This window comes from Cuculus canorus, chromosome 2 (assembly GCF_017976375.1).
Source record: "Cuculus canorus isolate bCucCan1 chromosome 2, bCucCan1.pri, whole genome shotgun sequence".
Classification (NCBI taxonomy): domain Eukaryota; kingdom Metazoa; phylum Chordata; class Aves; order Cuculiformes; family Cuculidae; genus Cuculus; species Cuculus canorus.
In genome coordinates this window covers 44,966,654-44,982,355 of record NC_071402.1, presented here as the reverse complement: position 1 = coordinate 44,982,355, position 15,702 = coordinate 44,966,654, and the positions used below count along the sequence as shown (strand labels likewise).

The 15,702-nt window shown below is 39.2% G+C and overlaps 1 protein-coding gene across 4 annotated transcripts in view; it reads left to right on the top strand.

The window, feature by feature from the left end:
- Positions 1-15,702, top strand: part of SPIDR (scaffold protein involved in DNA repair) — a 209,490-nt gene that overhangs the window by 23,554 nt on the left and 170,234 nt on the right. For 3 of the 4 annotated variants that reach the window (XM_054058527.1, XM_054058526.1, XM_054058530.1), the window contains exon 6: positions 9,837-10,001. The exons of the other annotated variant lie outside the window; for it this stretch is intronic. In XM_054058527.1, the coding sequence (XP_053914502.1) occupies positions 9,837-10,001 (165 nt within the window). The remainder of the gene's footprint in view (positions 1-9,836; positions 10,002-15,702) is intronic. 4 annotated transcript variants of the gene reach the window in all.

Genomic DNA, 15,702 nt, shown 5'->3' with positions numbered 1-15,702 from the left:
AAGCCACTCTATCTCTTGCTTGGAAAGAGTGCAGTTTGGTGGTGTGATGTGGTATGGTATGGGGAACAAGAAATTTGTTCCTGGCTTGCATCGCAATGTGGAGTTGTGTTGGATGGATAGGAGAGGAGTAAGTGAGGGCAGAACAAATGGAATAAACCTGAGGATATTTATAATAAGAAGTTTGGAGGTGAGAACTTTTGTTGGGTGGGAGGGTTGGCTTTCTTGAGGACAATGAGACAGGACTAGGGTGGAGTAAAATCCTAATGTCTCTCATATCCAGTTTGGCAGGGGCTGTGTCATGTTCTGTTGCTCTTGCTTTGTGATAAACAAATGTCTCAATGACATTTCAATGAATGACAAATGAAAATTCAGATCTACAGTTCTTTTATCAGGACACTTACATTTCTGACTAGTAGCCCTGGTGACTGATTAACCCTTTCTATGGAGACAGCATGTAGCAATTGGCTAGAACTACATAACTGTAACATGTTAAAGAGGATTTTGCCTGCTCTGCAGGAATCTGTTAGCACACTGTCATGTATTTGCCAGCTGCGTACAACGCTGTTCACATACTTTTTTTTTCTCTTTAGCCTATCACTATTTGCCTCCAGACCAGGGCAGCAGCCTTGTCTACTTGATGGTTTTCTCTCTGGCCTCAATGTCTCTGAAAATGTGCTCCTAAATTGTTACTTCATATGATATCTTTCCCACTAATCACAATTTCAGCCTAGCTTTATTTTCTGTTCTTGGACACATGAAGAAGCTGTTGCACTTGGTTGTTGAATCACTGCTCAGTGCCAGCTTAGTGGCATACTTTTTGACTCAGTCCCAGTCACCCTCCTCCCACTCTGTCTCCTCTTCCCAGCACGGTCACTATTTCACTTCCTTGTCCCCATTCACCCTCACCTGGTCATGGCATGGTCTTAGTTCACCTGTTCTCTGTTGCCTAATACAACTATTTAGTTCTGCGCCATCAAATACTCTCATCCAGTTGCAGCTCTTCAGAAATGGCAGCTCCTTACACCAGCTGTCTCGCCAGCACACTACTGTTGTGGCAGCCTCCAGTGTTCTGCACACAATGACTCCTGTTTCTCTAGATGTGTTTTTCTCCTTGGTACACCAGTGGAGGAAAGCCCTGTTCTCCATTTGTAGGAATCCTGGTGGGGCTGCTGAGAAGTTTAATGTTTCTGAGAGGAAATGACTTGTTGGTATTTTGCAGTCACCTTGACACCTTCCTGTGCATGGGGAGGGGACCGTTGAACAAAAATGAGAAAAGCAGACAAACTGTCTGCTTGTGAAGGCAAGACGTGCAAGATTGGCAGAGCAGCTTAATCTTGACGTAAAGTAGTCATGGACAAGAAGGATTGAAGTTTACATTGGGGTCTAATGACTCTGAAAAGCTGCTCAAAACACTACAACTTTAAAAATCCATTAAGTTTGTGTTTAATTGCGCTTGTGGTCCTCCCAGTTACAAAAATGGTACTGTGGAATTAGAGAAGCTTCAAAGCAGATCGGTAAGAGTGATCAGATACGTGGGATACTGTCTGTGTGAGAGGAAATTCTGTAGAATAGAAACCTTCAGCCTGAAAAAGAGATTGCTGTGGAGAGGGCATGAAGGAAACACATGAATTTCAGACATAGGAAGAAGTAAATGAACTGATTCAGTATTCTAGGAGACGTAATTTTTCTTTTTTTTAAACATATGCATTTGTTGAAGTACATTTAAGCGTCACGAAATGAATGTTGCACAGTTTTATTGTGAATCTGGTATGTTCCAGAAATAAAGCAATTTGTCTAGCATATCAAGCACTTCAGGATCTTTTGGAATGTGACAACAGTGTAACTAGCAGTATGAAAAGACTAAATAGTGTAAATTCACAAACCAGAACTTTCTTCCTGGGGTAAGCAGGGTAATCGCAGCTCCCTTTCAGAGCATGTATGCGAATGCATGAGTGTATGGTGGTGTGGGCTAAAGTTGGATATAGGTGCATAAAGCTAACGTAATAAATAATGTGTTATTCATAAACTGATGATACAAGGTTGTTATATTGAATTTCATCTAGCTTGGGTCATGAATTATAACAGTATTGGGAGAAAAGTGTAAGACTATGTTAAATGTTTTGCAGTGCATGAAGTAGGATCAGTGTTGCAGTTTAGGTGCTTACTGAGCCAGAAGTTGCACTGAGATGTTAAGTCTGAGAGACATTGTGAGTTTTAACCTTCAATAGCTTACTTAGTCCCTTTCTAAACCAGTTTAAATTCATGGATGTTTGGGGGAGGGAGATACCACAGTCTAGTAGCACGTTATGTGTGCCAGACAGAATTAGAAAAAGGACTTTCTAGATGTAGCAGTTGTAGATAAAGCATCGTATTTCTTTCACTCTGTTCTTTGCAGACATGTGCAGAGAAAAGAATTAACAATAATACAGACAGAAATGTAAGAGTTTCACAGAGCTGCTGGTAAAACCAGATTATAGAGCTGCATTACAGGGCTGGGGAACTTCACCCGAAGGTGAGCTCTGGGTAAGGTGTTCCTCCTTTACAGGCATCAACAAGATCATCCTTACAATGTAAAATACTTGTGGTGTATTGGGAGGGTATCAGAGCTTTTGTATGGCGTTTACTTACTGGTTTAGCAAGGAAGGGTCAAGGAAGCTCCTTGCACTGAGAAGCTTTGTCATCAGCTTCAGCCTGTAGTTGTTGGAGGAGGAGGTAAGAAGAGAGAGACGTATTGTTCTTTCACATAGTTTGTGGGGGAAGTTTGGATTAAAAATATCAGGTTATATAGACTTTTCAAAGGGTTAGAATATTAGTATAAACTTAGGACAAGGAAGTAAAACAGGACATAATTGCCACTCTCATACACCTAAAAAGCAATGAGCTGGACAGCAGATTATGAGATTATCATCTTAAACAACAACAAAATTAATGTTTTTACATGAAACAAATCTGAAAAAAATGCATCAGGGCGATTATTCCCATCTACTTTTTAATGTTTAGAAGCACTTGAGTCTCATTTTCCATATATTTTTCCCCCATGCAAGCAGTAGAGATAGATTTTACACTAGTTTGATATGTAGGTTACATTACTTAGAATTTAAAGGTTCTGTGATTGCTTTTCTTTTCTGCAAGAGCATTTTATTTTTAAAAAATTAGCACTGGTCACTGGAGTTGCGAAGGCAAAAGTAATTGTGGACATCAGAACAGTGCAGATAATTCTTTCCTTACATGCTTTACAATTTTAGATAAATGGTTCGTGTATGTATTGATGGCTTCTGAAATCTAATGATCTCAGAGGAGAAAGCAAAAATGTCTGTTTTGATTTCTTCAATTATTTTTTTCAATATAATTATCAATAAAAGTAAACGCATCACTTTGTTGGTAATGAAGATGCAGAGTTAGTTAATCTCTTCCTTATAGGAGTCTAAGCTAAGAACGTGGCACATATCCCCTCATTTCCCATAGCAGATGCCGAGAATTTATAAATATTGAAGTCAGTTAACATCATCACAACAGTTTATTGTTTTGGGAGCTAAGTTGAAGAAAATATTGAAGAAATGATGGAAAGGAAAATTGGAATGTCATTTTACATAGTAGCAGAAGGCAACATAACTTCTATGCAACACTTGTGTGGTGCAAGCCACTTTTTGAAGACAAGACTGACAGCAAGATTTAAGGGAAAAAGAATCCCCCAGAGTTGTACTATATCGTTATAAAGTCCTCCACATACTTTTTTGTTGTGCATAAAACTTTGCAGCTACCTTGAGCATTCTCAGGTTGGCATTTCTGTGTGTTTGATGAAGCAGTTGCTTGTGGATCGTGATTTCAAACACTTGGTTGTGAAGAAGCAAAACTTTTTAAATTCTTTGCATTCAAATTGCATGGCTTTGTAATGTTACTCAGCTGTTACTTAATTGACATCAATCAATGCATAAGCTTTTTGGAAAGTGGTAGTGGAAGCTTTCTATCTGCCTTGCAAGCTTCAGACACCTTGAACAGTCAGGAATAATAGCATAGGCAATTATCATTCAGCTTGATACCATTCAGTCGTGATCTTTGTTGTCATCACAGAACTGAAAAAGTAACCCTACTGGGGATATAAAATGTGGTGGTTTATTTTCACATTTTGAGTTGGTTTAAGAGACCACCAAATGCTAATTTCTGTTGGTTTGTTACCATGTATATTTTAAATGGAAGAAAAGCAAATACATCTAATTTTCATGAGATTTGCAGCCAGTAGATGGTAGAAATTCTCCATCTGCTTGTTAGCAGCACTATGCTCCAGTTTTTAAGAAATAAAGAAGATGATAGAATAAAGAAGATGATAACGTAGCTTATCCTGAACTGGAATGTGTAAATAAAATGTCCTGAAGGATACCAAGTGTTAGTAGTATTGTAGGGTTTAACTGCAAGAAAAGTATCTTTCAGTGTGTTTTTTCCTCCAGCAATATAACTTTTTTTTTTTTTTTTTTTTTTTACAATGCACTTAATTGCTCAGGCTCCTTAGCTGTCAGAATGTCATTGGGCAGAGGTTGCTACTTCTTTTTGCATGTTTTGGTACAGGTCTCAGTGTAACAGTCCTTAACTTTTCTGAAGCTTCTTTAGGTGTTGCAGCAATAGTACACCACAATGACTGGATTGGAAACCTATGGCTGGTGACCCACCTGTGGTTGCTTCCAAGTACTTTCTTTTCTGACACTAAAAATATTAAGAAATTGTGAAATACTGCCATGCTTGTGCAGAGTTTGGTTGAAAAGTGATTGGAAAGTTGTGGTTTGTTTTTTTCTGGGGAAATATCCATTAAGCTAATAAGTCAAATGTTACTCCCTTGGGAAGTTCTGGAGGTGCAGATCACTTCACTGTGGAGGAGTGTGTGAGGGAAAAGGTATTCACTTGCTTTGTACTTCCTTGCTTTATGCATCTCATACAGGCCGCAGTCCCAGATAGGATGCTGAGTTCAACAAGTCTCTGGCCTGACTTGTTCGTGCTGTTCTTACTTTGTTTCCTTGATCTCCAAAAATTTTTAATTGCAGCTTTATTGTGCATTTAAGTCCTCGGCTTCCAGAGTCGGCTTAGCATGTTATCTTATGTGGCATTATGCCAGTGTTTATGGGATTAAAGCAAAAGGAAGTTCTGATTTGCTGTTTACATCTAAAATGCAGAGTGAATCTGATAGGTCGCTTCTATTGAGTGAAACTGAAACTTCATACCTGGTGCCTCAGTCTCTCTGTCAGGCATTAGTCTCAGTATGTTCAGTTTCTAAAAAGAATAGTGCTTTAATTTTTGCTTGATTAAACTAATTGCGTGCATAGAAATATAAACAAACAATGCTGGAAAAAATAAGAAAGTAATTATTTTTTTTGGTTTTATGAACTTAACTATGGTATTGTAAGGAGAGGAGATTTTACTGTGGAAGATCAGTACTTGCTAGAACTCTTAAAAAATGCTCAGAGGACAAACAAAAGCAAACTAGTGCATAATGAAATGGAAGGATAAAACTGAAGAACGTGATACATATGGATATAAAGGAATTAATGAAAAATGAGAATGAAATTAAGACAGAAGAAACCAACTTGAAATTTTATTTAAATAAGATGGAATCACAAATCTGTTTTAACATTTTGAAACTCCATAGAATTGAGGAGCCTGACAGGTTGTGTGACATTGTCACTGTTGTTAAAATGTGGTCAGTACTACAAGTGTGTGCATTTTTTTTTAGAAAAATAAGTCAGCCTGCACTTGCTTTTGAAAAAGAACACAGACACACACACACACACACACACACGCGCGCGCGCGCGCGCTCCCAACCTTAAGATGCAGTTGGTAAAATAAAAACAAAACCCCAGAAATATGTTCTCATCTGTAGCTGGCAATGAACATACTCTCCTTCACTGCAAATAGTAATAACCTATATTTAATAAATTGAAAGGTCTTGACTCTTGTATTCATAGACAGATAGATGCAATCTATCTGCCTCTGTCTGTATTTGTTGTAACCACTGATCACGTAAATCCTGTTGTGTCGCCCCGTAGGTGGCTAGATGTTTTTTCCTTCTCCTGTTTTCTGTGCTTTTCTCCTGGTAATAAGTAATTTCCAAACTAAAATGTTCTGAGGACTGACAGCTTAGGTGTTATAAAACAGCAATAGAATTAAAATGTGTTGACTTTAATATTCCAGAAGCTGAAGTGGAATGCTAACCTGATCCTGGCATTATCCTGGTTTTACTCACCTTTAGATGTGATTGTATCTCTCATGTGCTATTGCACTTCCTGCTCTTCTGGAGTCATGTTTTTATGTTGCTTCTGCACTTAACGACTCACTCTTGTTACGAATCTGTCCTAGATTCTTTTCTCTGACCCTCTAACCGGATATTTTAACTGTGTTTAAAAATGGGGTAGGAGAAAGTAGGCAAACATATTAGATTATCACGTTCTGCCACATTGCTGACATGTCCAGAAAAGTGCTCTTCACTTTATTAGCAAATGCCCCAATTTTCCAATGAATAAACTGATGCGTTAACAGAACTACAAGGTATTGCTCTTCTTCTTCAGTATCTGAGTCTTGTTTAGAATCATAGATTCATAGAATAGTTTGGGTTGGAAGGGACCTTAAAGATCATCTAGTTCCTGCTTGTTTTTAAGGACGGTGACCCATCTGGTATAATCTTCCTTCTTTTAAATTGACAAATGGATTTAAGAAAATAAAAGTATTCCTTTCAGCTAGATTTTTTTTTTTTGTCTAATCTGACAGGCATTGTAACCAGCTGTAGTTATGTGCTGTTGAGGTTGCTTTCATATGTATGTAGTTGAAGATGGTTAGAGATGCATTCATGGCTCAAGATTCTGTTTTGAAAAAAAGGCTTTACTCTTAAAATTACTGGTGAATAGGTGGAGTTTTCTTTGTGCATTGAAGAAAAACATAACGTGCTGCATTTGAAATTTTTAATTCAAACAATATATACTAAAGTCAGGGAACTTGAGATTCTGTAAACCACAAATGAAAATATTCCAGGACTTCACAAACTGAAATGCTTCATGATTGAGAGAAATGAAGTGATTTAGAAGAACGTCACTGGACCACAGGCCTTGCTGACTTTTGTGCTCAGCTACAAAACATGAGGACTCATTGTTTTATCTTTTAATTAAGAGATCCCAAATCTATTTTTCTTCTTCTTTTCTTTTTTTCCTAAACATCCTGTTCACAGTCTTGCAGGGTGTAAGCACAAACAATCTTATCAAATACATACTTTAACAATACAATAAAAAAATTAATCTTGCCCTGTTTGTTCATTTGCTTAGAGGCTGTAAGACACACTGGGTGTTAGGAAGACAAGTAGCCTGCATGACTGCGGTAAGTGTGTCACATCCTGCCCTCAACTTTGCCCTCCTTGGAGGCTCTGGCAGTCTTCCTGTGGTTTGCCCACTAGCCAGCTGGGAGTGGCTCAAGAAAACTTCTCTAACCTGTGCATCTGGTTCTCGAACAAACTTTCAGACTTAACAGTAACTTGGTGCTTCTTGCCAAGTCCAGTTAGGAGAGAAGCAAGGGTACTGGGGCAGGCTTTCAAAGTTTGGCAGAGAACTCATCTCTAATTTTGTGACAAATTTAATTGTGTTTATTCAAAGCATTGTTGCATGGGGATCACCGTAGAGTTGCTTTCTCCTTGACAACTCAGTAAACTCCTTTGTAAACATGAGACTACTGAAGAGCTTCCCTCTTGTATGAAAATCTTGCCCCGTCTCTGCTGCAGCAATGTTTCTGGCTGTGCTGGGAGGGAAAGGGGTAGGTAACTGCTTTGGTGATCTATGTGGTGTGAATGCCCGTGCATCTTGGCTAAATAAATACAAACTGCTCCTTCCGTAGGGATTTTTAAAGATAACTATCAAGTCAAGGCATATTGTTGGAAATTTACGTGCCTTCCTATGAATACCCTGTTGTCTGTGTCATCAGCAATCTGTATATTTCTTATTTGAAGGCCTTCCCTTCTTATAACATACCTAACTCTGAATTCACTTTATCTTTGCCTCTTCTGTAGGTTCCCTCCTTGATCCAGAGCCTGACTATAGAAAGAAGAGCTTAGAAATTGTTCTCTCTGCTGTTGTTTCTCTTGCTCTGTGAAAATTTTCACTTGGTTCTGTGAAATGATCATCAATTGTTTATAGGGAGCTTTTATTCATTCTTCAAGTAGTCCCACTCTCTACCGTTTTTTCCCCATATGTGGATATGTCCTTGGTGTATCACACAGAAGGACAAAAGAAAATGGTGTAAGAATTGTATTTTTGTGTCTGTCTAGATTTTTTTTACTTCAGGATGCCGTTACTCAGAAAATGGCATTTTGAGCATCAAAACAACACATCCACAAAGCATCAAACACATGACATTTTTCTCTTTTTTTTCCCATCATCCTTGGGGCATTAAAGCAGGCATTTTCCCCACTTCATAGTGTTGGAGCTAATGCTGTTTTAATTTGAAAGGCATAAGCAGGCTTCTGGTTGGAAGGAAAGGATTTTGAAAGGATTTTCTGTGAAACTAAACAGGGACTACTAAAAGAGCCTAATTGCCTCCTTTACGAGTTTTATTGTCTCTTTTGTTAGCAGATAGTTTATTTCTGTCGTCATAATAGTAGCTTGCAGTGGATAATAGCCAAGGTGGAAAATAATCAGTGCAACTTTCACATATCACGTAGGTTTCTGATGTTGGAAGGACTGGACAGAGATGTGGATCATCTTCTAGATGCATGTGTTGCATATCTCATTAGAGTATCTGTAACTAGACAAAAAAGTCATCTTTCAACGGATGGAAGGAGGGCAGTGGAGCGCTGGATCAGCTATTAACTGATGTAACTTCTCAGATTTGCACTGAAATGACGGAAGCAGCTGTCAGGTAGGGAGCCTTATTGTCTCCTGTAAATCCCTCTAACTTCATAGACTGTGCGCTAGGCTCGGAATTTGCATGCAGAAAGTAATGGGGGTGAGGTGGGATCCATCTTCCTATCGTGGCTGATAGCTTGGCTGTACAGTCTTGCTGGAGGCTTGTTCTGTCAGGACACCAGTGAGGTTGCAGGTGGCAGGTGTGGGCCTGGAATAGGTGATGAGGGAAAACCCTCTCAGGCACGTATCTGTGAGCTGGTTTTGATCTTGCACCTACAGCTGCCAAACATCTTGATCAGTCACTAGGGTAAGACATTGGAAAAAGAAGGGATGACAGGAGGAAAAAGGATCTTGAGGCTAGGCTTTGGAGACAAAGAGGGGGTGTCCCGAAGGAAATGCCGAAAAGGGAAATAATAGCCATATGGTATATGGAGGAAGTACATTAAGTTCGCGGTTCATTGAGTTCATTTTGACTGTCCTCCTTCTACTTGTTTGCTTTCACAAAATGTTAGGATAATCCATTTGTGAATGACATAACTGTGTAACCGATAATCCCTTATAGAAGTATTGCATGAGATGCCCGCTGTGTCGTCTCTGAGCGAGGGCTGGGTGAGGAAATGAGTCAGGAGCAGCCCTGGCACTGCAGCCAGTGTCTGCCCTCGCTGCCTGGCTGAGTGCTGCACTGGAATTTTCCAGGTAGGGCACTGGGAGAGGTGAGAAGGGGAGCGCGTGGGACAGGATTTGGACAAGGCAAGGCTCGTCCTGGGGAGAACTGCCACTGTGCCAAGCTTCTGGTGCATGAGAGAACACCAAACAATACGAATAAATAGGGAGAAAAATGCAGCAGATGCTTTTAAAAGAGTTAATGTTGCCTTTGCATTTTATTACCTTTTTGTTACCATTTTCCTTTATTAATTTGAAACATACACTGACTTTTTTTTTTTCCTCTCTCTCTCTCTCTCTCTCCAGTGTGGATTTCAACACATTTTTGTGCGGGTGCCAAGAACACTGTGTTCTGTTAAGTCACAGGGTGACGTAGGGTGCTGGCTGGCCGCCAACCTGGGTCAAGTTCATTCAAATAAGTTTCAGTGGCAGGTCTTGCTGCCTAAGCCCTGCCAGTTCTGCCTTTGCATGGTAGGTGGCTCTGTTGTGTTAGTTTTCCTGAAGAGCTTGGGCTTTCAGGGCTTTAAATTTTACAAGCTTTTGAATATTCTTTAATGTTTACAGGAGGGTGGAGGGGGGGAAAAGCCCAACCTCACATGAATCTGTGAGGAGAGAAATGAAGATGGCCATGGGTTTGCCAAGCAGAACATGTGTTTGTTTTCCTTTCTTTGCCCACTGATATTTGTATTTTTTTTTGACTCCTGTCCATGTGGTGGCTTTTAAGACTTTAGGTCTTTAAAGCAGGAGCTGCTCCCGAGGTTCCAGTGACAAAATCCCACTCGTGACAGAAACAGATGAAATAGCATATAGTGCGTGAAATCAGCAACGGTTGTGCTAGGTTAATCACGTCGCTTTCCTGCAGGACTTTGTGTTTTGCTTTCTTAGCCCCGGAGCTTTGGACTGCTCTTAAAAATGCATTAAGTAAAGAAATCTCCTCTTCAGGATGAGCTTCCTATGTACAGGATTGTCCCATGTTGTGGTGTTGAAAAGTCAGACCAATTTTCTTGGTCTTTTTATTCCAGCTTCCCTTTCAGGGAACTGTGTTGTCGCTACTTTGCATAGTAGCATACTTTTCCTTCCTGTAACCCTACCACAAATCACACTAGATCCCCTCCCCTTCACTTCCAGTAACTGCTCTGTGAGCAATAATTTTGGAACTACTGGCAAAATAAGAGTCTTTGACGGGCTCATAAAATCCTTACAACAGGATAGGAGTTATAATGCCAGAGACATCACTAAGTGGTCTCTAAGACAACTGTTGATATTTTAGTATTTGATGAGAAACCCATTCTTCCTGTTAGTTTCTGGGATATTTCTTTTTCTAATGAAGAACGGTATCTCTCGGAAAACTTGATGTTTCTAGAGAGAGGTGATTAATTTCAAAAATAATGGAGAAATGAATTAACAGGTCATTAGCCATTTTAGTTATTTTTTTTTTCTTTTTGGTTGTGCACCAAGTTTCTAAGTCCTGGCTCACTTGATCTTTGGCTATTAAGGGAGAGAAACACAGTAGTGGCAGGTTCCCATGATTCAACACCCACTCCTGTATTACCTGTCTGTGCTTGCTGGCTTATCTTCTCTGTGTGGGAGAATGGAGGATGATCAGATTTATGTTCATCACTAGGTGTCACTCACTTGCAATTACTTAAAATATGTTTCAGGGCAAAATTAAGAGACACAAAAAAACCCTCTCGCTTCCTACCTCACCCAAATTGGGTGTGTGTGAGGGAAGGAAATGGTATGAAAGCTGGAAAAGATTTTTTTCCTATCCTTCTTTCCCATAAAATGATTGTATGTGGTGGTTTGTAATTTTATTGCTTTATAGCATATCTTGGTCTATATTTTTGTTATTCTTGTGTAGTTCTGTCGATGCAATATAAAATTTTCTTCTATCTTTTCAATGACATTTTATTCCCTGTACTATCAAATGTGGAAAAACATAAAGAATAGCAGATAGCATTGTAAAAGATATGGGAGATCTAGCTCAAGGGAGGTGCAGCACTGAAATCACTTGAGAGAATGCTTAGAGAAAAACAGGGATGACAGGACTCATAAAATTGTTCTTGGGACTTGACCACTGAGCTATGTTGGCCAAAGGGTGGTGATTAAAAACTGTGCATGTATAAAGATGATTTATACTTGTGTTATCTAACAAATTATGTGGAATGTTGTGCCTCAGCTAGGTCCTGGTTAGCCTTCTCACTCGTCAAATGATTAGCATAGGGAATGTGCATTCAGTTGTTGAGCTGTAGAATATTTCAAAATTCTAACACCAGTGCTGAAAAATCAAAGAGGAAAAGGAGGAAGGTTAAGCAGTAAAACTCAATAGGTTTGTTCAGAGCTCTTGAATGCACACCAAATGCTCCAAATACTTTATTCCTGAAGGAGAGTTTCCAGAGAGCATACTAGCGTCCCCACGGATAACTGGAAACCTTACTGGCAAGGATGATGGGTTTTTTTTCTCCTTTGCCTTTTTTTCCCTTGAAATGTGGACTGGGACTGCTCTGGATCAAGATGTTGTATAGACTCTGTCTTCCCCCCTTCAGTTTCAAGTGGACTAGGTCTGTGTTGTGTCTGAGTGTATCTCCTCAGGAAACTGAACCTCTTGGAGGGTCTCCAGACAGTGCTGGCTGGGGACATTTCTCTAAATGGCTTTGGTGGTATTAAACACAGACTTTTAGAATCAGTGAAAAAAAATGGTAAAAAGTTAAGGCATGTCTATTGTGCATTTTCTTTTTTGTGCTCTTTCCTGCATAACCACATTCATTAGTTTAAAAGGTATAGCTGAATATAGAAACAGTCTTTCCTGATCTTTTCTTATATGTCAAGGGTAGTGGCTATTTGAACTCAACTACATTTCTGTGGAAGGTTACCCAAGCCAGAGAAACCTCTCCTAGACAAAAATCATTATTCCTGTGGACTTGAAGGGATGATTTGCTGACGGTAACCAGAGCAAATCTGTTGCAGAGTTGAAAATACAGTGAGAAGGAAAAGAGTTCTATTTAGTATATGGTGAGTAAGATTCTTAGCACCAGCCTACCCCTCTGATCAAAATACTTATGGACATTCACAGAAGTTATGTGCTAGCCACATAAACAAGTAAATCTCTTAAGCTCTGTGTCAGACCCCATGTTTGTAGTGTGTTTGCTCATATTTAGGCCCTAAAACCTGCACGAATTTCTTAGGACAGCTGAGAAGAAAACACCCAGTCTCCACTGATACCTGCACAGATATGACATAACTCTTAATCATAAGATTTAGTTTCCCTTTGCAAAGATTATAGGTTAAAAGATTCATCTCCTTGTTCTATCTTGGATTAGTAAGTGTTTGTGGCTGTGTGTCACTGTATTTATCTAGTCCGCATGTTGTATTTGAATTTAACTGAGAATGTGTTTGGATGAATAAAGTAGCATAATTTCCTTCCCTTCCCCTGAAGCAGAGGTGGGTTTCTTTTAAAGTATGGCAGCTATTATGACTAACTGTGTAATTACACCCTTAATCAGAGTAAAATATTTTAGATAGACAGTAGCCCCATTTGGCCCCTCAGTGTTGAACTGAAAAGCCTCTAAAGATGCATAGTATGGCCTGTAGTCATCATCGTCACCTTTAATCACTCAGCATGTTAAAGCCACTGTGCAGCAGTGTACATGGCTGTGTGATTTACTTTTGGGAGGAGTGGTGAGGGCAGAGGAGAGAGGGAGAAGTTACTGTGAATTTGTTTTTCTGCCTCTAAGTCTATAAGGATGCTATTGTATGTCTCTTCTTACTGTCTCTAATTGTCCTTTTGTCAACATTCAATAGATTTCTTCTGCTGTTTTCTTGTGTTTGGAGGTGGATATGGCTCTGAAGATGTGGGGAGAAGTTTTTAGTACATCCGGACTACCGAAGCTTTTGAGAGGCTGATGGGTGTGGAAAGCAACTTATTCAATGTACCATTCAGAGGCATAGCCTCCAGAAAGCCTCTGTTCCTCTCAACGATGAGCTAGGTGAACCTGTCCTCACAGCTCCTCAAAAACCCAGCTCAGCTACTGTTTATTCTGTTTTATGCAAGCTGAGTGCACGTCTCTAATTTCTGGCAAATTGTGATTCATCCTCAAAATAAGAAAAATGCACTGCTACAACTAACATAGGAGTTTTGTAATTTACACACTCTGCACTTGGTGTTAATCTTGTAATTATTATAAAGCTTAATAAGTGCTACTTTTTGCAGACCTTAATTATGCTAGCAGCTATTTTTAAGAGAATTCTTTTGCTTTAGTGGAAATATAGTTGTTTCCAGTATTTACTTCAGCTTTGTTTCATGTGTTGCCTGATATGATTTTTTTTTGCAAAGAGGATGAATAGAGAAGGAAAGGAAGGGGCAGATGTCACATAGTGAAGAAGAAGAAGGGACAACAAAGGAATGGCAGTCCTGTCAAATAGAGCCAGATGCATGGATTTCACGAGGTAGCACATATGCTTCACTTTTGTTGTCATCTCTGAAACTAACGTAGGCTAGTTTTGGACTGTAAGGTCAAATGTTTGGAGAAGAACTGAAAATGGATGAGAAGGTTTGAAAGAGCTTAGGATTGTGCTGTAGCAACTAATCTCGTACTGAAAGACCCAGAGTTTAGAAGCGAGCAGATTTGTGGTTCTGAAATACATGTGCCTGACAAGAGTTTTCAGGCTTAATTATGCACTATTTTACTCCATCAGGAGTGAAGAATTTTGAGCATCGTGTTTGCAATACATCTTGACAAGGCTAGAGTTTGTTTCCTGTCACTGCATGTTTTCTCACAATTTACTGGGTATACAAACATTGCATAGAGATGTTGGTACAGCACTAAGATGCGGGCAGTAAATTAAAACAGACGTAATAAACGGGAAAGCCTTTGTAAAAATGTGCAGAATTCAGTACAACTGTTGATGGCTTGACCTTGTGCTCAGGTGGTGAAGCTGCTGCTGCTGCCTGGTTACCAGGATAATGTGCATGATGTAATCATGCCAAGCCCACACTATCATGATATTACAGCAAAAATTGTGTTCTGTGAACTGGGCACATTCCCAGTTACATTCAGGTATGGTAGCAAGGGAATATGAAAAATTTTGCTGATACCATATATTGGTATTTAATTCAGTTACAGCTGAAAACAGCTTGAGTAACTGCTTGAATTGGGTGTTTTGGGGTATGAAAGGCCACGGAAGTCTTTGTTGCTGGCCAGGTATTAGAAAACATAGTTTTTAATTGATACTTTTTTTTTATGTAACTCTTGTGTTAAAGAGTATGTATTAAGGCATGCATTTCTTCCTCAGCTGCTGAGGAACATTTTCTAATAGGATATAAGTATGGCTAGGTAGGATCAACCAAAGATCTGTCTAGCCCGTTGCCCTAACTGTGCTTATGGCCAGATGCCCACAATCTGTACGCTGGATATAAACTCTGGTTAATCTAAATGGATTCATTGCCCTAGAATCATCATTCCAGTTGCTTTGCTGCTGGCTGAGCATGCATTAAAATAATCCCTGATCTTCAGAGAAGGCTAGATGTGTGAGTGCTAGAAAGTTGTGAGTGATAGGAAGAACTTCAACAAAATATAGTAAGTGTTCTGGTTTTAAATGCATTTGTTAACACTTTCTGTAATTGAAAAGATGCGTCATTGTGTTACACATCCAGTTTTAAGGTGTCTAAATCTGGCCTGTCTAATGGGTGAATAGATCTGCATGTAACAACTGCTGGGATATCTCTTAAGGCCTTTCACAAACATGTGCAGCTTGATGGGAGATTGATTGTTTGTTGGTTGTTTTTTTGTGTTGTTGTTCTTTTATTTTAATTGGAGACATATTCTTAAGATATTTACATAACCCTGAACTGAGCTGATTTATATAGTTGCGTGCAGTTTCCTTCATGCAGCTTTCACAAACTCTTCCTGCTTTCTGAAGGTTTTGGAACAGTTAGTTAATTCTAACTCTCCATCTTCCTCTTTGACTGAAATTTGCAATTTCCTTTCGAGAAACAACTTCCTATTGAGTACTAACTTATCTGACTGCTTTGATGTATTTAAATTTTTTTTTTGTTAAGTTTTCTGACTGCATTGCAAAATCAAGTGTTGTCTTCACAGCTTGAATTTCTTCACTGCCTGAATTGAGGAACTATAGAAGTGAATAGGTCCTCATCTAAGTAACAAATGAAAAT